A 20,199-nucleotide genomic window follows, 5' to 3' on the forward strand; every position below is an offset into this window, starting at 1 on the left:
TGGGGTCACTAAAGCATTCTCACCTCCAGTTTCTCCTGACTCTGCTCTTCCCGGCCATCCCCACGAGGCAGCCAAACCACAGGCAGAAAGAGGCTGCCTGCCAGGGCTGACTAGCTAGGATTCCAAAGCCAGGGCTGCAACAGGGTCCAGTGATGCCAAGGAGAGGACAAAGTCACAGCTTGGTTCAAGGGTCAAGTCCTGCCCTGACCAGCAGCTTGACCTGGGGCAAGTTTTATCACCTCTCTGATCCCCAGTGGCACAATCCTTTGCAGGGTTATTGCAGATGAAACGGGATGACAAATGCAGGGCCCCGACACAGGGATCACGCACCATAATCAGTGCTGATCACGAGAGGCAAAGCCTGGACCCACAGGCCTAGCAGCACAAGAGGCCAGCCACAGAAGCAGACCTACTTTGGGATGGAGGAACCACTGCTCTAGGACGCTAAGCTTTGGATGCCCTGGGCTTGGTCCTTTGACCGCTTCTCCATCTACCCTTCCCCTCTGGAATCTTCCCTCATCTCATGGCTTTAAACCACCAGGTGTGCTGACCTCAAACATGGGTCTCTAGCCCAGCTTCTAACATGAACTCCACTTCCCAATAAAATGCAAATTTCATGGTGACAGAAACATTGTTTTGTTTTCATCTCCATCTTCAGCACCTAGAACAGCACCTGGCTCAGGTAGGGGCCCAGTAAATAGTTACTGAGAGAAGAAAGAATGCTATCTGTTGAACTTAAAACTCCTTTAAGAACGAAGAATAAGAAAAATTAAACAACTGGTAGTATTCGGGTGAAACTATCTGTTGTTTTCTCTTTAACATCTTTATTGGAGTATAATTGCTTTACGATGGTGTGTTAATTTCTGCTTTATAACAAAGTGAATCAGCTATACGTATACATATATCCCCTCTTCCCTCTTGGGTCTCCCTCCCTCCCACCCTCCCTACCCCACCCCTCTAGGTGGTTGCAAAACACCAAGCTGATCTCCCTGTGCTATGCGGCTGCTTCCCACTAGCTATCTGTTTTACATTTGGTAGTGTATATATGTCCATGCCACTTTCTCACTTCGTCCCAGCTTACCCTTCCCCCTCCCCGTGTCCTCAAGTCCATTCTGAAACTATCTGTTTTTATCCAGGAGGGAAGAACAGAAGATTTTATCACACATCAGCAACTTCTCCGGGGCCTCGGGGTCCAGTTCCTTCCCTGGGCCTCAGGCACTGAGCTCTGCGTACCTTATCCCTGTGCAGTGCTGGGCTCAGAAACAAGGGCTCTGGGTTTGAATCCTGATTCTGGCACTTCCTAACCATGTGACCCTTGGTGAGAACGACCTCCCTTATCTGTGCCTCAGTTTCCTCCTTTGCAAAGGGAGGAGGGTTGTGATGGTAGCCAAGCTGCTTGCAGGTCCTTAAGGTGGGACTTGAAATAAGCCGGGCGCTGAGAAACTGATTTACATGCCATTAGCGGGAAGCTCCCGTGCTTACCTGCACATTTTTGTGGTTGAATTAAAAAGCTTCACTTTGTAGCCACTGTTGCAAATGAGCAGGAAGAGCTCCTTGGTAGGTGGCGGGTACCAGACCATACAGGTGGGGTGGCTGCCCTGGTCGGTTCGCTGAACGTCCAGGACTTCCAGGTGGTCTCTGTAGCTCTTGAGTAGATTATACTCGATCTACAGAGAAGCCCAGATGAACACACATGAGGACTGAGGTGAATGAAGTCAGTCAGCAGTCCTTTTCTGGGGAGAGACAGTATCAGGTCTTCTAGGAGAAGACTTGCCTAAACGTCTACACCTAACAGGCTACCAATACGGAGTATCCATTATGAGCAAGATGATGCCATTTAATACTCATGACTCCCCAGCAAAGCAGTACTGTTGTGCCCATTTTGCAGATGAGAAAACAGATGTTCAGAGAGGTTCAGTGGTTTCCCCAAGGTCACACAGCTAAGAAGTGGGAGGGTGAGAATTCAAATCTAGGTCCAACTAACTCTAAAACCTGAACTCTTACAGTTATGTTGTGCTGCTTCACTTATCGTTATCTTGGGAACTTTTTGAGTGTAGGAACTAATTCATATCTAAATCTCAGCACTTGACAGTCATAAATTAGCAGCCTGCTGAATTTCACACATATGTAGGCTTTGGTGGCCAGACCAGCATGGATGGACAGAAGGAAGGATGGATAGAATAAAGGAAGTAAGGGGGGGGGTAGGAAGGAAGTTAGGATGGATGCACAGATAGATCGATGGATGTTGAATCTTTCGGCTCGATCATGTAATATTGCATTTGCCACTGTCTCTACCTTTCCCTCTGATATTCTCTGAGTTGTCACATTGAGGTAAAAGCCTGGCCCTGTCCCCTAGACACACAGAAAGTATAAGCGTTGGCTTTGAAACACACACTGAGAGGCGAGGGTGGCTGAGCTGTCCGTGCTGTGGGGAGTACCCCAACCCCGCCGTCAACGTGCCACTTCCCAGGAGCCTCCTCACTCAGGACACAAGTCCCTGTGTGGTGTCAGAGCCGTGTGAAGGCCAAGTGCCAACTCAGAAAGGTTTTCGCTACTTTGTCGTACATTCATTTTCTCAAACAAACACACGTACTGTGGGTCTGGTTCTGTGCCAGACGCCAGGGAGGTAACGAGAACAAGACATGTTCCTGGTGACCAGGCAAAGGAAGATGAAACAGCTCACCAAGAGTCTGTCTCTCCCGAGGCTCAGCAGTCTTGGCTCATTGCTGTCCAGATGAACCCCGAACAGGACACTTTGAATGCTCTTGCGATGAGAACGAAGTCTTGCCAAATACTCCCAGACCCTTCGTCCATTTTTGACTGTCACCACGTAAACGGCCACGGTGAAACTTACATCCTGAGTACGAGCAAAAGAGTAGAAGTTGCTCCTTTTTAGATTTTGTTGCCTTAAGAATCATCACTATGTTTTTCATACTAACTTTGCTTTTAGAAATTTTATGCAAAAAGAAAACCTTTGTTTATTGGAGCAAGTAGTAAAATAATGCCCGTTTTGCAGATGAGAAAATCAAGGTTCAAAGTAGGTAGGTGGGGGCAGGGAGAGACGGTATTTGTCTGACACTATGGTCTTACTCTCCTTGCTGGTCCCCACCTCTTTCACTGTTGGAAACTGAAACCCTGACTCTTTCTGCTTTTGTCCTCCCTTCTCTTTATCCGGCTACACAAAATTTTAAAAAGTACGCTTAAAAAATATATATACATGATGGCTGAGAGTGACAGGGGTCGGGGAATGGGCGGCAGCAGACTGAAGGGACCTGGGGCGCCTGAGTCAGTGTGCTGCTGGGAAGCGTGTAAGGGACAGAGGTTCAAGTGAAGCCGGCTGCTTCCCTGCACCCCACCTCATCCCCCAAGAGAACTGGCATGAAGGGAGAGGTTGGGGGTCCCAGAAGAATCTTTACTGAGATTAAGAGCCCTATTCACAGAGGGAAGGACCAGAATCCGAAATGCTCAGTGCAAGACTCCGCTTAAATGAGAATGTCATCTCGTCAAAAATCAAAGGGAAAGATAAAAGCCTGGATGCAGAGGAAGGGTTCCGAAAAACTAACAAACCAAAACGAGCTGTCAGAGTAGCAGAATCCAAGTCTGGAAGTTCTGAGGCCCTGGTCTTGTTTTCAGGCAGAAGTCCCCCCACTTCCCCCACCCCTTTCTCCTTTTATAACAGCTTTATTGAGATATAATTCACCTCCCACACAATTCACCCACTGGAAGTGTACAGTTCAGTGGGCTTTAGTATACTCACAGAGTTGTGCATCCGTCATCACAGTTTTAGAACAATTTTATCACCCCCAAAAGAAACCTGTACCCTCTAGCAGCTACTCCCCATCCCCCCTAACTCCCAGCCCCTCCCCCTTGTGGCTTTAAGTAAGGTTGCTGAGCCCCTGGAGGGCACTCAGTGAAAATACTCACAGCGGTCGCCATATACTGGGAGTCATGGGAGAAGCTGATGTGAGTCACACTGGTTCTGGAATATTTGAAAGGCTCTGGGATTTCACTTTCTAAGGACATTGCATCAAGAATGTAAACGGTCCCTTCTGTGAAGCCAGCTCCGAGGAGAGCTCCTGAAATCACAAGCCAGAGAACAATGATCGAAAAGGACTTCATTCACTCAAGAAACATCAACTCCACACCAGGCCTTGTTCTAGGTGCCAAGGAGACAGCAACGAACACGACAGACAAGGTCCTGAGAAGGAGAAGTAAACTGGAAAGCATGGCATCGTGGGATGCGACCAGGCGGTACGGAGCTCTGCAGGGTCCAGGGGGAGAAGGCGTCCCATCTGGCCTGGTGCGGGGAGAGGGTCAAGATAACCTTCCTGGAGCTGTGACAGCCAAGGGATTAGCCATTTGGGTCTGTTTTCAGTTGAGAACCTAAGACAGGCTGACAAAATGAAAATACCTTCGGGGTTGTAGGTCAGACTCTGGACTCCAAGCCCCTTCTCAAAGATCCTGCTGAAGAGGTATTTTTTCTGTTCATAATCCCACACTTTGATCATCCCACAGAAACTCCCGATGGCAATGAGGGGTTGGTCTGGGTGGCAGGAGATGGCACAAATGGCATCCTTGGGCTCTACAAATAACTTCTCAAGTTTGGTCCCATCTGCTGTTAAGTGGTACACTGACGCATCCGACGTTCCAATGATAAAATTCCTGTTTGCCAAGGAGAGCCCCAACAGTATCAGTGTTTGCAGGGAGTGGGGCACGCCAGCTATTCTGCTCCTAATTGCACATGAAACGCCTCTGTCGTCTGTAATTTAGTGACACTATTAACCCAGCATCTCCAAAAATATACCACCAATACCCAACAGCCTCCATTTGCAAGTGAAAAAGCCCACATTTCTACATGTAAATTGAGTCATTAAGTATGCAGATGGACAGTCAGTTGTACAATTAGCTAATCTGCACATGCAAATATTCATTTGTGTATGCAAATATGGAGTTTGGTGCACACATACAGATGTGCCTGCAAATACCACAAGGGTAATTAAGCAGACTCACAGATAATTCTGTCTTGAAATGTTATGGCTATTAACTATCAAATCCCTTTAACTGCAGTGCTAGGACAAACTCAGCTTCGAGAAAGGAGACCAACCTACAGCAAAGGACTCCAGAGGCAACAGGGATAGAGCCCTTTCCAGCTTCCCATCACTAGACATTCTTAACAGGAGAATGATGTTTCACTTAAAAAATCAATTAAATAGTGATTGTAATCAGCCAAGGAGATCCGTCTGCAAGCCAGGTAAAGGACGGACTAGGGAGGCCAGTACCCTCGAGTTCACATCCCAGGAGTAGGAAGAAGATCCCACTGCACACAAACTAAAAGGAGACATCACTTTTTGACCATGCAAATGATGAGATTCATTAACAACTCACCTTACAATAAAAAGGTCACCCTTTAAGGTGCAGTCTGGAGGATAGTTTGTATTTTCGGTCGGAGGAGTTGCCGGGGTCTTTGAGAAGGACAGGCTTCTTATGCAGCTCAGTTTGAAGTGGCTGTACCAGTTCACAATGGACAGGGTGTGATCGTAGAACTTGATGTTACCCCGAATGTCACCTGTGACAATATAGCTGAAATGGAGAATAACATCGGTTTGTTAAATAATGGTAATGAGTACCATCTATTGAACACCTAATTATATGTCAGCCCCTGGACTCAGGGCATTGTAAAAACTTTCACTTAATACTGCCCTGGGCTTCCCTGGTGGTGCAGTGGTTAAGACTGCCTGCCAATGCAGGGGACACGGGTTCAAGCCCTGGTCCGGGAAGATCCCACATGCCGCTGAGAAACTAAGCCCATGTGCCACAACTACTGAGCCTGCGCTCTAGAGAGGCCGCGAGCCACAAACTACTGAAGCCCGCGTGCCTGGAGCCCGTGCTCCACAACAAGAGAAGCCCCTGCAGTGAGAGGTCCGCACACCACAATGAAGAGTAGCCCCCACTCTCCGCAGCTAGAGAAAGCCCGCACACAGCAGCGAAGACCCAACACAGCCAAAAATAAAAACAAATAAATAAATAAATTTATTTTAAAAATATATATTGCCCTATGTGGCTGATTTTACTGTCATCCCAGTTCACATCTAGGAAACTTAAGGCTCAAGGCCTCGGATTGCCAGATTTAGCAAATAAAAGTGCAGGATACCCAGTTAAATTTGAATTTCAGATGAACAATGAGTAACTTTTTAGAATAAGTATGTCCCATATATTGCATGGTCCCAAATGCAGTTGCCCCATGCAACATTTGGACGTACATAAACCTGGCAACCCTATGAGGGCCAAGTGGCTAGACTATGCAGGGATCCAGGTGTATCTTATGCAAAGTCCCTGCTCTCTGCTCTCCTCTTCCCTGCCCCCCAAGATCAGCCCCATGCAATGGCAGTGGGCAGTGATTTACATCCTCTGCCCTAAGACTACAGATGACAACAGAATCCATCAACCATTCCTCTGAAATCACGCAGGCTGGCAACGGGATACAGGAGGACACTGCTGTGAGAGCGATCGATCGTAAAACCCTGTCCAGTCACCACAGCCAAAGGCAGTGCTGCGTGACAAAACAGCTTTTATTTCCAGTCCTCAGAGCCATCCCAAATGGGCTTGTTGTTTTTTTTTTTAAAGCCTCTGACATAATTCTAATCACGGGGGGCGGGGGGAGGTGTGGGATGAATTTTCTCTTATATACGCAAAGTGATTAAATGAGGTTTCTGATTAATAAGCAAGGCAGGTGGGCCGAGTAATTGGCTAGAATGTCATTCACAGCCCTCTGCTGGACAGAAACGGCAAAAACAAGCCAAGTGTTTTCTGAGACCTCTTCCTGCAAGGGCTCTGGGGTCCTGGCTGGGTTTTATTTAACATGGAGAAAAGGAAACCCACGCCTGGTCTTCCCTGGGTCCTGACCCCCAACAATTAAAAGTTGATTGCATCATCAACTGCAATTCTACTACTGTCTTTTCGCATCAAGTGAGTGAAGATGACGATTTGCATTTGTCTTTGTAAAGCCACACCAGGACCTCACTGTTCCTCTGTATTAAAAGAAAGGGTCAAGAAAGCAATGGGCTTCTGGGAAGCAGATGGCACAGTGACTCCAACCATGTGGGCAGGGTTCTTGTCATGAGGCAATCGTCTCCAGCACACTGATAATGGCTGTTTTACCTAGAGTTCCCCTGTACCAGATGACATGCTAAGAGTTTTACAAGGCTTGGGAATTCCCCGGCAGTCCAGTGGTTAGGACTCAGAGCTTTCACTGCCGGGGCCAGGGTTCAATCTCTGGTCAGGGAAGAACTAAGATTCCAGAAGCTATCCTCACAAAATCACTCTGGAGGGACAGTATTGTTATGCCTACTTTACAGATGGAAGACTGGAGGCTCAGCACATTTAAGTCCCTTGTCCAAGGTCACTTGGCAAGGAAGGGATGCATCTGGCAACGTGAACCCCTTTATGTCTGAGGCTAAGGCATAAGGCTTAGATCATCTATGTGCTCCTGCAGCCTCTCAAAATCAAAGAGTTAGGGAACTTTATAAAGTTATGTTGTAGTTCATCTTTTCATGATGGGTAAATGTTATTCTGTAATCAGAAAGAACTATATAGCTATCTATGTCCTTTTATTAAATTTAAAGTATGAGCAAAATAAGTCTAATTAGGGCAGAAGAAAAAAAAAATTAGTTACTTTTTGTTTCACCAACACAAAAGGACTGTTAAAAGTAATACATGCCTGGGACTTCCCTGGTGGTGCAGCGGTTAAGAAGCCACCTGACAGTGCAGGGGACACGGGTTCGAGCCCTGGTCCGGGAAGATCCCACATGCCACAGAGCAACTAAGCCTGTGCACCACAACTACTGAGCCTGCGCTCTACAGCTCACGAGCCACAACTACTGAAGCCCGCGTGCCGCAACTACTGAAGGCCGTGTGCTCTAGAGCCCATGCTCTGCAACAAGAGAAGCCACCGCAACAAGAAGCCCGCGCACCGCAATGAAGAGTAGCCCCCGCTCGCTGCAACTAGAGAAAGCCTGTGCGCAGCAGCAAAGACCCAACGCAGCCAAAAATTAAGTAAATAAATAAAATATTAAATTACTTAAAAAAAAGTAATACATGCCCATGATTTTTTTTTAAAAAAAGCAAACCAATCAGTACAAATGAGACTATAAAAAGAACTAAATCCACCCCCATCCTTGATCCTAGTTCTCAGTTCTTTTCCTCAGAGGCAGCCAATGTTTCCAGTTAACTGGATCTCCCCAGAAACAATCTATGCATATACAACATATGTGTATACCTCCAAAAGGGTTTTAAAATAATTTTATCATCGTCTATAGCTACTTTTTAATTAATTAAGTACCTGTCAACTGTAGTAAGCACAGTGATACCCTCCTTCTGCAAATGAACCAGTTTACAAGGTGTGATGTGGGGAAAGCCCAAAGAGGTGGAGGCAGATGGCGGTGGGCGGTAAATGTCCCAGACAACCAGCTTCCCTTCCATTGTCGCCGACAGTATTTGGGTTAAATTCAAATGAAAGACTGACTGGCTAAATTTTCCCACGAGCTTGTTGAACGTCTGCATTTCAAGAGACAGGTTATGAGTTACTTTTGGTAGTAAATATAAAACAAAACATTTATCAACACGATGTTTTATAATGTTTTACCTAAATATAGTAGGAAAAAAATAAAGTAAAAAAAAATCATTTAAAAAACCCTCCCCCATGGATTGCCATGATCAGGCAGCTCTGAACCACTGAAGGTTTGCTAAGAGGAAGTGAAGGGTTCTGTACTGGCTTAATTAAACTGTTTGCTTAAAGCAAATGAAGGAGTGATTAATTATCATTTATATCTGTTCAACTTCTCTTACTGAGGTTTCAGAGACTGATAAAGAAACTAATGTCTGTTGTGGACAAAGCATGCTCCAGCTGTAAAACATTATAAAACAATTCTCTCAGTTTATTTTTGATCATAAATTATTTTCCCATCAGTGGAAATTTAAGTGCTGTACATAGAAATGCCCCAAGACTTCTTATTAAATGTGTGCTACGTAGGATAAGGCACTAGGCCATCTTTCTTAGGGAGTGTCTTAGAGATGAAGTATAGAAAGAACCCAGAGCAGTGAGTGAACCCTCAGTGAAAGTTTACTGAATGAATACATGAAGGAAACTTGGCGATCTGTCACATGATACAGTAAGTCTGCTGCCTGACTCTCTACTTAGGCAGAGAAGATCCTAAGGTGGACCTCTTTGATTTGAACACAAGAGGGTCAGTAGAAGCACAATTGGTCAAGCAAGGACATCACGTTCTAAGAACAGCCCTGTTTCAACACGAGGCATTTTTATCATTTCAAACTGCAGCCGATCCTCATTCTTTGTGGATTCAGTATTTGTGAATTTACTTACTTTCTGATATTTATTTGTAACCTCCAAATAAATCCTCGTGGCACTTTCACAATCATTTGCAGATGTGTGCATGTGCCGAGTGGTGAAAAACGTGACATTCCCAGCTGAGGTCAAACAAGGCAACTCTGTGCCTTCTTGTTTCAGCTCTCAAACAAGAGACAAGTGTCCTTTTCCTAGCCTGTTTAATGTGATGTTCTAAATTTTTTTGGTGCTTTTTTTTTTTTTGCAATATAAAGATATACAAAGAGTAGCCCAAAATGACTAAGCTGACACACACACATATTTATTCTCCACAAAGTCAGACGTAATAAAACGCACAACAGGCATACTCACTTTTTCTGTTAAAAGTGGGGCACTGTGAACAAGTATATCTCCCTCTTCATACTGATAAGCACAGAAAAAAAAATCACTACTAAAAAAAGACTTGGTTTCCAAAAGAAGAGCTACATAACAGCACAAATCAAAACAAATGCATCTGAACAGGGTCAGAGCTTTGCAATTTCTACAGGTAGGATAACCTGCTGTCTCTAGGGACATCTAGAAACATTCTGAAAAATAAGTAAATACATAAAAATGCCACAAATGATTGTGACTAAGTGGTAGTTAATGCAAATCTGAATTCTACATTTATAAGGCTTTGAAGCTATAATTAATACCTGAAGGAATGAATATCACTGAAAATCAGCAATTCAAAGCGTTTTTGTTTAGCATTTTTTTTATTGAGGAAAATTCACTCAATATAAAATTAACCATTAACCCTTTTAAAGTGTAAAATTTAGTGCCATTTAGTACATTAATAATACTGTGCAACTATTCCCTCTAGTTCCAGGACACTTTCGTCAGCCCAAAAGGAAGCCCTCTATCCATTAAGCAGTCACCTCCCATCTCCCCCAGCCCCTGACAACCACCATTCTGATTTCTGTCTCTATGAATTTACCTGTTCTGGACAGTTCATATCAATGGAATTATAGAGTGTGTGGCTTTTTGTGTCTGGCTTCTTTCGTTCAGCATAATGTTCTAAAGGTTCATCCATGGTGTGGCAGGCATCTGTACTTCATTGCTTTTAATGGCTCAATAATATTCCATAGATGGATAGACCACATTTGGTTTCTCCATTCATTAGTTGATGGGCATATGATTTGTTTCTACCTTTTGATTATTGTGAATAATGCTGCTGCTATGAACATTTGTGCATAAGTATTTATTTGAACGCCTGTTTTCAATTCTTTGGGGTATATACCTAGAAATTGGTGGGTCATATGGTAAGTTTATGTTTAACTTTTGATATTTTTTTTAATCTCATGATTTTGCCCTGTGTCAGTATACATATAACCAATCTGTTTGCTAATTCCTTTTTGAAAGGGAATAAAGTCCAAGATCTTGAAAAACCCTTGATCTTGAATATATTTTAGACCTAAAATATATTCAAATAAATATTTGCCACATTACTTTAAAAACTTAAATGAAATTTAAATTATCTGCTTCTGATTTAATATACTAATTTCCAATGGGACTAAAATAAATGCTATAATTAAATCAAAACATTTTAATATATGTTTATTGCTTTCTAAGTAGATACTATATTGTTACATTACCAAAAGATCTGTACTCAAAGAATAAACACATACTTGTTTATACATTTAAAGCAAATGAAAATATTTCTACTTACCCACATATAATATATTGTTTGTGTTTTACTATTGCTCACCAATTCTTTATTATTTGTTGGATTAAAAGTAAGGTAGCTCTGAAATATAAAGTATGAAAATATGTTACATTATAATACATTTTCTGTTGATCTCTGGTTAAGCTGAATGTTAAAGTTAAATAATATTTTTAATTAAAGTAAATAACTGAGTAGGAATATAAAACAGAAAAGACATGGGGGATTTCCCTGGTGGTCCAGTGGTTAAGACTCCACGCTTCCACTGCAGGGAGCACATGTTCAGTCCCTGGTCAGGGAACTAAGATCCCACATGCCTCGTGCCATGGTCAAAATAACAAAAACAAACAAACAAAACAAAAAAACAAGAAAAAAAACAGACATGGCATTTTGTAAGCAATAGGAATATATTTTAAATACTGAGTGTTAAAATTAATGGTCTCAAATGTGTTACCTTTCTTATTTAGTCTTATTTATTATAATTCATCATCTATAAATAGGAGCAAGCAAAAGTAAACTAGTATTCACCAATAACCTTTATTCTGTGTCCTTTGGACAAAGACTGCTGTGTATTCATTTCTAAATTTAACAGGGCCACAAGGTAACTTGGAATGAATGCAAATTATTGGAAGGGGGTTCTGATTCCTGCCAAGATGGTGTGTAGCATGGGTTGCCTGGCTCCCTCCCCAAAAATCAACCCTGCAGACACTATAGAAGTGAAGGAAACCTGAAATGCAGAAACTAAGTAACAACAAGTGAGAAATTCCTGGGGAGACAAGGCATAAGTCTTGAAATGATATACGCATGGGAGGCGGGCAGCTGCAGCCTGACATGGAGGGCTGCAGGAGACAGACGAGAGATGGGTTGGAGAAATGCTTTGTTTGTTTTTTAAAGACTTTTTTTGGATGTGGACCATTTTTAAAGTCCTTATTGAATTTCTTACAATATTGCTTCTGTTTTACCTTCTGGTCTGTTGGCGCTGAGGCATGTGGGATCTTAGCTCCCCAACCAGGGATCAAACCCGCACCCCCTGCATTGGAAGGTGAGGTCTTATAACTGGACTGCTAGGTAAGTCCCAAGAAATACTTCTTTTTTTTCTCTGATTTTTTTTTTCATCTTTATTGGAATATAATTGCTTTACAATGTTCTGTTAGTTTCTGCTGTATAACAAAGTGAATCAACGATATGCATACATATATCCCCATATCCCCTCCCTCTTGCATCTCCCTCCCACCCTCCCTATCCCACCCCTCTAGGTGGTCACAAAGCACCGAGGTGATCTCCCTGTGCTATGCGGCTGCTTTCCCACTAGCTATCTATTTTACATTTGGTAGTGTATATATGTCCATGCCACTCTCTCACTTTGTCACAGCTTACCCTTCCCCCTCTCCGTGTCCTCAAGTCCATTCTCTACATCTGCGTCTTTATTCCTGGCCTGCCCCTAGGTTCATCAGAACCATTTTTTTTAATTCCATATATATGTGTTAGCATACGGTACTTGCTTTCTGAGAAATGCTTTTTAAGTTCCATTCCTGCCTCTCCCACCCCATCTCCTATTCCTTGCCTGTTGATTGTTGCCTCATTTCAGGAATGTAAACTACCAATGCCAATGTCAGATGATCAATTTCAGGACAACACAAAGACCTGGGTGGGGTGAAGAACTGGTGAAAGCAAGTGCATGGATGAGGCCTCACAAAGGCTGAAAATCAGCCTCAAATCACCTCAATCTCTGATTAGAACGAGGTGACCACTTCGCCAAAGGCCTCTAAGAAGCAAAAGTAAGTCTTCCTTAGAGTGAGTTATTATCAACTGAGCCTCAAATTATTCCTATTCCTTTTAAAGCACAACATCCAGCATTCAATGAAAAATAACCAGGCATAGGCAAAAGACATGTCCAAATGACTGAAAAACAAGGGAGAAAAGTAATCTACAGAAAGAGATCCCCAGGAGATCCAGGTATTTTTTATGGCTGAGTAGTATTCCATTATATATATGTACCACATCTTCTTTATCCATTCATCTGTTGATGGACACTTAGGTTGCTTCCATATCTTGGTAATTGTAAATAATGCTGCTACGAACACTGGAGTGCATGTATCTTTTCGAATTAGTGTTTTTGGTTTTTTTCAGATATACATCCAGGAGTAGAATTGCTGGGTCATAAGGAAGTTCTATTTTTAGTTTTTTGGGAAACCTCCATATTGTTTTCCACAGTGGCTGCACCAATTTACATTCCCACCAACAGTGCACGAGGGTTCCCTTTTCTCCACATCCTCTCCAATATTTGTTATATTGTGGTCATTCTGACAGGTGTGAGGTGATATCCCACTGTGGTTTTAATTTGCCTTTCCCTGATGATCAGCAATCAGATAACTCTATTTAAAAAAAAATCAAATGGTACTTCTAGATCTGAAAAAAAAATGGTTTAAAAAACACAAAATGGAAATTGAGTTATTTTTAGTGAGGTGGATGGACCTAGAGTCTGTCATACAGAGTGAAGTAAGTCAGAAAGAGAAAAACAAATACCGTATGCTAACGCATATATATGGAATCTAGAAAAATGGTACTGATGGACCTAGTGGCAGGGCAGGAATAAAGACGTAGATGTAGACAACGGACTTGACAACACAGAGGGGGAAGGGGAGGCTGGGACGTGGTGAGAGAGTAGCATTGACAAATATACACTATCAAATGTAAAATAGATAGCTAGTGGGAAGCTGCTGCATAGCACAGGGAGAGCAGCTCAGTGCTTTGTGATGACCTAGAGGGGTGGGAGAGGGAGGGTGGGAGGGAGGCTCAACAGGAAGGGGATGGGGGATACTAACACAACATTGTAAAGCAATTATACTCCAATAAAGATGTATTAAAAAAGTGAATAAAGCATAGAGTGGGAGAAAAATAAATAAAAATAAAAAACATGGGACTTCCCTGGTGGCACAGTGGTTAAGAATCTGCCTGCCAATGCAGGGGACATGGGTTCAAGCTCTGGTCCGGGAAGATCCCACATGCCATGAAGCAACTAAGCCCGTGCGCCACAACTACTGAGCCTGTGCTCTACAGCCCACGAGCCACAGCTACTGAGCCCTCATGCCACAACTACTGAAGCCCACGTGCCTAGAGCCCATGCTCTGCAACAAGAGAAGCCACTGCAATGAGAAGCCCACGTACCACAATGAAGACTAGCACCCACTCGCTGCAACTAGAGAAAGCCTGCACGCAGCAACGAAGACCCATGGCAGCCCAAAAATAAAAATAAATTAAGTAATTAATTTAAAAAATAAAATAAAATAAGTAAAAAATAAAAAACACAAAATATGGTTTAACAGAAAATTAAATATAGCCAAAGAAATGGTTAATAGAAAAGGAAGATAAATTACAGGAGAAAATATCCAGACTGAAGCATAAAGACACAAAAGAATAGAAAAAAGAATAAAAGACCTATGGGACAAGCTGAAAAGGTCTAACTTACATGTAATTGGAGTCCCAGAAGGAGAGGAAAGAAAGAATGTGGCAGAAATAATGTTTAAAGAAACAATGGCGGGCTTCCCTGGTGGTGCAGTGGTTGAGAGTCCGCCTGCCGATGCAGGGGACACGGGTTCGTGCCCTGGTCCGGGAAGACCCCACATGCCACGGAGCGGCGGGGCCCATGAGCCATGGCCGCTGAGCCTGCGTGTCCGGAGCCTGGGCTCCGCGACGGGAGAGGCCACAGCAGTGAGAGGCCTGCGTACCGCAAAACAAAACAAAACAACCAAAAAAATCCCCCAGAAAGACAGGGGCTTCCCTGGTGGCACAGTTGTTAAGAATCCTCCTGCCAATGCAGGGGACACGGGTTCAAGCCCTGGTCCGGGAAGACCCCACATGCCACAGAGCAGCGAAGCCCGTGCGCCACAACTACTGAGCCCGTGTGCCACAACTACTGAAGCCCACGCACCTGGAGCCTGTGCTCTGCAACAAGAGAAGCCACCACAATGAGAAGCCTGCACACTGCAACAAAGAGTAGCCCCTGCTCGCCACGACTAGAGAAAGCCCGCGTGCAGCAACAAAGACCCAACGCAGCCATAAATAAATAAATAAATAAATAAAATCTGTAAGAAAAAATAAACAGAAAGACTTCCATGCTCGTGGACTGGAAGACAATGAGGTTAAGATGACAAGACTACCCAAAGCAATCTATAGATTCAATGCAATCTCTATCAAAATCCCCAGCGCATTTTTGGTAGCAATAGAAAAACCCATCCTAAATACCCAGGTATGGCTGGTAGCTTTGAGAAGTAAGGAAATTTGGGGGGGCACTTCCCTGGCAGTCCAGTGGTTAGGACTCTGCGCTTTCACTGCCAAGGGTGCAGGTTTGATCCCTGGTCGGGGAACTAAGGTCCCACAAGCCATGCAGTGTGGCTAAAAGAAAAAAAAAAAAAAAGGAAGGAAATTTTTTTGAGGGAGCAGAAGGAATGTTGGCGGAGGGAGAGCAGGAGGAAAAAGGGACGTAAAGCTGACAATGACGTGTGCCTCGCTGAGTCCAGTCACCCAGACGCCCTGCTTGGGTTCTGGTTCACACAAGCCATGGACATCCTTACCACAGTGTCTGGTACACAGTAGGTACTCAATAAATGCAGGTGAATCATGGCTGTGAGCATGAATGAGACGGTGCAGAGCAGCACAGTCAGTACCCTGGGTGCCCTCGGCAAGTCACCTCACGCAAATCGAGAATAATAACTCCCCTATATGAGGAGCAGTTCAGAACGCGCTTCTAGAATAAGAAAGGCTGCTAGCTGGGTGACTTTAGACCAATTATTTGATAGTTAATAGTAGTAATATGAATCCCACAGTAACATCTTCTCAGCATGTTTGCATGGATTACATGAGATACTGTATGCAAAGAACTTAGCAGAATCTGGCACATAAGAAGTGATCCAAAAAATTAGCTATTATCATCAAAAATAAAATGAGATCATGGACAGGAGTTTTTAAAAAGCTCTAGTGCACCATAACAAAGCTCCAGTAAAACAAAAAGTAGTTTTGAACTGGCTTCAGGGTACCTTTAGGTGGATCTTTACAGGCTCGAAATGAACTCACCTGAAAACCATACTCTTTGGGAAGGTTAAGAGTGCAGGCCGGTGTTTCCACCGCTAAAGTCCACTTCCAGATGCAAACTTTCTGTAAGTGATGGCAGACAGAGGAGAGTGAGAAGGTTCCTGAAGGCTACTGGAGAAACCTACACCTCTTGTGGTAAGCCAGTGACTTCCGCTAACTAAGCAAGGCACAGTGAGCTAAGCCGCAGGCAGGGAGCCCCTGACCGGTCACCTCCCCCTCCACCCAGAGAACCACAGACGCCACACAGCCTGAGCAGAGCTGCTCGCGGGGACACTTGTGACGGGGGGGGGCCAGCCTCTGAAGCTGCCGTGACAGTCCCTGTACCTGGATCTCAGCGTCTGAGATGGTCGCCAGGTACTTGGCGTCGCGGGTGATGGCCATGGCCCTGATGCCGTCACCTTCTGGGCAGCTGTTGAATATCGTGTGCACAGGAATGCTGCAAAACAGGAGGGGGGACACCCAGGTCAGGAACAGAACAGCTACCGAGAAACAAACGTGGTCCACCCACATGATGGAAAGTTGCCCCACCGTAAAAAAGAAGTGAAGCACTGACACAGGCGACAACACGGATGAACCTTGAAACCATGGTGCTGAGTGAAAGAAGCCAGACACCAAAGGCTACATAGTGTATGATTCCATTTATATCAAACCTCCAAGATAGGCAAATCCATAGAGGCGGAAAGCAGATGCATGTTTTCCAGAGGGTAGGGGAGCGGGATGTGAAGGCTGATGGTTTCACTGATTCCTTCTGCGGCGAAGAAAATGTCCTGCAACCAGATAGAGGCAGTGGTTGCTCCACACTGTGAATATACTAAATGCCACTGGGTTGTTCACTGTAAAATGGTTACTTTTATGTTATGTGAATCGTACCTCAAATTTAAAACAAAAACCAACGCAGGGCAGCATGTAAACATGGTATTTGTTCTCTCCTGGAGCTCTAGTCTCTCCTTCATTATCGAGTGCTGATTCTATGCCAGGCGTGAAGGAGGAGGACGTGAAACAAGATGTCTGGGACACCATCCTAGCCCTCAGGAAAGCCGGCGTCCTCCTCCAGAAGGGGGAGTGTAAACAAGCACAGGCTTTCTCGACAGCAACTTCCGTGCATCTGTCAAAATCCTCAATGCACAGACCCTAAGACTCGCCAATTCCACGTCTACAACCTTTTTTTTTCCTAGAGAAATAATAGCAAAAGTAAACAGAGATAAATGCCAGTTCATGTTTATTGTGGCACTGCAGTAATAGCAAAAATCTGGAAACAACACTAATATCCATTAATATGGGATTTGTTTAAAAAATATCATGGTAAACCATATAATGAAAAAGCATGCCACCTTCAAAAAGAATGAGGTAGATTTGGGAAAGTGACCAAAACTTTGTGGAAAAAAGCAAATAGCAAAACAGTAGACGTAGCATCATCCTGAGAAAGAGAGAGGAGAGACAGAGAGAGGGACAGAGAGAGAGACAGAGAGAGAGAGAGAGAGAGAGAGAGAGAGAGAGAGAGAGAGTGTGTGTGTGTGTATTTATATGTATAGAAAAAGGTCTGGAGGAATGAACTCCAAACTACATGGTGACTCTGGATATAGGTTTGGGTGAAGGGGGACTTTTTTTTTTTTTCTTACACGTCTGTATTGTGTCACTGGCAAGACTTCAAAACTGTAAGATGCAGACAAAGCCTTAACACACGTAGAATTTAATTAGATGATATCTGAATATCTGAGAGAGCCAAAGAAATGCAAGAAACAGCTGAAGCAATGATGGAAGTAAGCTGTGATGTGGTGGGGGTCCCTGACTTCCACTGGAAGAGTGGGTGGTAGGAAGACTTAATCCCGGAACGCGGGCTGTGCAGACCCCCCGTTGGTTTTTCATTATGGAGACCTTGTTACAGCAAATATACACAGGCCTCAGTATGTCACACAGGTCTCAGTATGTCACATCAGTGTCCCAATTGGCTGGAACCAAGTCTGTGCCCTAGCTGAGGACCTGTCTGTTTCTCTGTCACTTGAGATATTTTATCCCACTGAGACGTGGCCCCAAAAATTCCCTTGGGAAGGGAGTCCTAAAGTTGTTGGGAATGACATAATCACGTTCTTCGTGGGAAGGTGTATCTCATCCCCAGGGATATTTAGAATTAAATGCAGAGAAGACGAAGTCAGTTTGACCTGTACTCTTAACATATTTGTGATAAGAGAATTTGTTCCTTTTTTTAAGAATGGGTCATGTTTAAGAGAATTTAACATATTAGTCTCTAACAGATTAATTTGTGATTCTAACTTAAAGTCTGTAGTTGATTTAGACTTGTGATTTTAAATTCAAATTGTATTAGGTTTATAAACAATACTTGAACACTTAAGAGAACTTAGGACTTGCCATATTTATGTCTAATTTATTAGATTTACAAGAATTACTTAAGTACTGGTGAAGGATTTATTTGTTAATCAGACTACTAAAGAACTTAAAGATGAAACTGAATATATTCCATTTCTAAATACAGTTTAAAATGTTTAAAAGGAGTTAATAAAATTTGTGAGACCAAACATTAATCAAAGCCCCCTTATACGCAATTGCAAAAATATGCTAGATTTACAGAGTAAGATTTAAGTTGAACTAATATCTCAAGGAAGAAGTACCGTTTATCACTTTAATAAGGTGAATATTAATTCTAAAACCAGATCATCCTTTCTGGGTTCCCAGAGTCATCATCTGCAATATCATAAAACTCATATCGACATATCATTTTAATTGTTAACCACAGATACACTTCACTTTGTAATTTTAAAAAATGACTGCCAGAGTCACCCCCGGTCTAGTGGGGGAGACAGCTCTATAAACAAGAAAAAAGCAAAGGATAAACACTGTTTGAATGGAGGCCAGCTCTGCCTGGGGCAGGGGAGCTGTCAGCAAAGGCTTGAGAGAAGAGAGGCACCAGAGGGGCCCATCCTTCCTGCCTCAGGACTTCCTGATGCAGAAGATGACTTTCCCTCGTGTGTGCCAGGTGGATGTGCCATTTCTTGCAGCTGAAAAGCATGTAATGGCTAGAGATGACTGCTAGGCAAGCAGACGGGAATTTGATTTCGTGGGGGAAGTGTCTGCATGGCTAGGATGTGAGCGTGTACTCCCTGTAACAAGGGCTGAGCTGGCAACGGGCAGCAGGGAGCCCATTAGGATTTTGCACATGGGAAAAGATCACACTCAAAGTGTTGTAGAGAAAAACCATACGATGATATATGATGATGGCCATACATGTGTATTTTTTTTGGCCTCGAGGCAGGCAGGATCTTAGCTCCCTGACCAGGGATCGAACCCATGGCCCCTGCAGTGGAAGCACAGAGTCTTAACTACTGGACCACCAGGGAAGTCCCCTTACACATGTGCATTTAAAACAACAGCAAATGTTCTGGAAGGAAACACACCAAATTGACTACCTAGAGGACTAGGATTGGAGATGGTGGCCAAAGGAGACTTTAGCTTCCAATTAAAATGTATTAAAGTGATTTTTAAAAAATCAACAGATGAATGGACAAACAAAATGTGGTATATCCATGCAATGGAATCTTAAACAGCTATAAAAAGGAATGGAGTACTGATTCATGCTATAACATGGAAGAATTTTGAAAATATTATGTTAAGTAAAAGAAGCCAGACACAAAAGCCACATATTGTATGATTCCACGGACATGAGATGTTCAGAATACGCAAATCTTTTTTTTTTTTTTTTTTTTGTGGTACGCGGGCCTCTCACTGTTGTGGCCTCTCCCACTGCAGAGCACAGGCTCCAGACGCGCAGGCTCAGCGGCCATGGCTCACGGGCCCAGCCGCTCTGCGGCATGTGGGATCTTCCCGGACCGGGGCATGAACCCGTGTCCCCTGCATCGGCAGGCGGACTCTCAACCACTGCGCCACCAGGGAAGCCCCAGAATAGGCAAATCTTTACAGCCAGATAGTAGATTAGAGGTTGAGGGGAGGGAGGATGAGGAGTTCATTAGTTCAGATGTTCTGGCTGGGTGCTGCGAGTGTTCTGGAAATAGTGGTGACGGCTGCACAACACTGTGGATGTAATTAATGCCAG

At 43.8% G+C, this 20,199-nt stretch overlaps 1 protein-coding gene across 5 annotated transcripts in view; it reads right to left on the reverse strand.

Annotated features, from left to right (window-relative positions):
- Positions 1-20,199, reverse strand: part of CFAP251 (cilia and flagella associated protein 251) — a 65,095-nt gene that overhangs the window by 31,986 nt on the left and 12,910 nt on the right. For all 5 annotated transcript variants that reach the window (XM_082641036.1, XM_082641038.1, XM_082641037.1 and 2 more), the window contains 10 exons: positions 16,458-16,569; positions 16,116-16,196; positions 11,049-11,126; positions 9,713-9,763; positions 8,339-8,553; positions 5,386-5,580; positions 4,412-4,662; positions 3,925-4,076; positions 2,684-2,857; positions 1,483-1,667 (listed from right to left, as the gene is read on the reverse strand). In XM_082641036.1, the coding sequence (XP_082497162.1) occupies positions 1,483-1,667; positions 2,684-2,857; positions 3,925-4,076; positions 4,412-4,662; positions 5,386-5,580; positions 8,339-8,553; positions 9,713-9,763; positions 11,049-11,126; positions 16,116-16,196; positions 16,458-16,569 (1,494 nt within the window). The remainder of the gene's footprint in view (positions 1-1,482; positions 1,668-2,683; positions 2,858-3,924; positions 4,077-4,411; positions 4,663-5,385; positions 5,581-8,338; positions 8,554-9,712; positions 9,764-11,048; positions 11,127-16,115; positions 16,197-16,457; positions 16,570-20,199) is intronic.

This window comes from Mesoplodon mirus (genome assembly GCF_964341445.2).
Source record: "Mesoplodon mirus genome assembly, chromosome: 13".
Classification (NCBI taxonomy): domain Eukaryota; kingdom Metazoa; phylum Chordata; class Mammalia; order Artiodactyla; family Ziphiidae; genus Mesoplodon; species Mesoplodon mirus.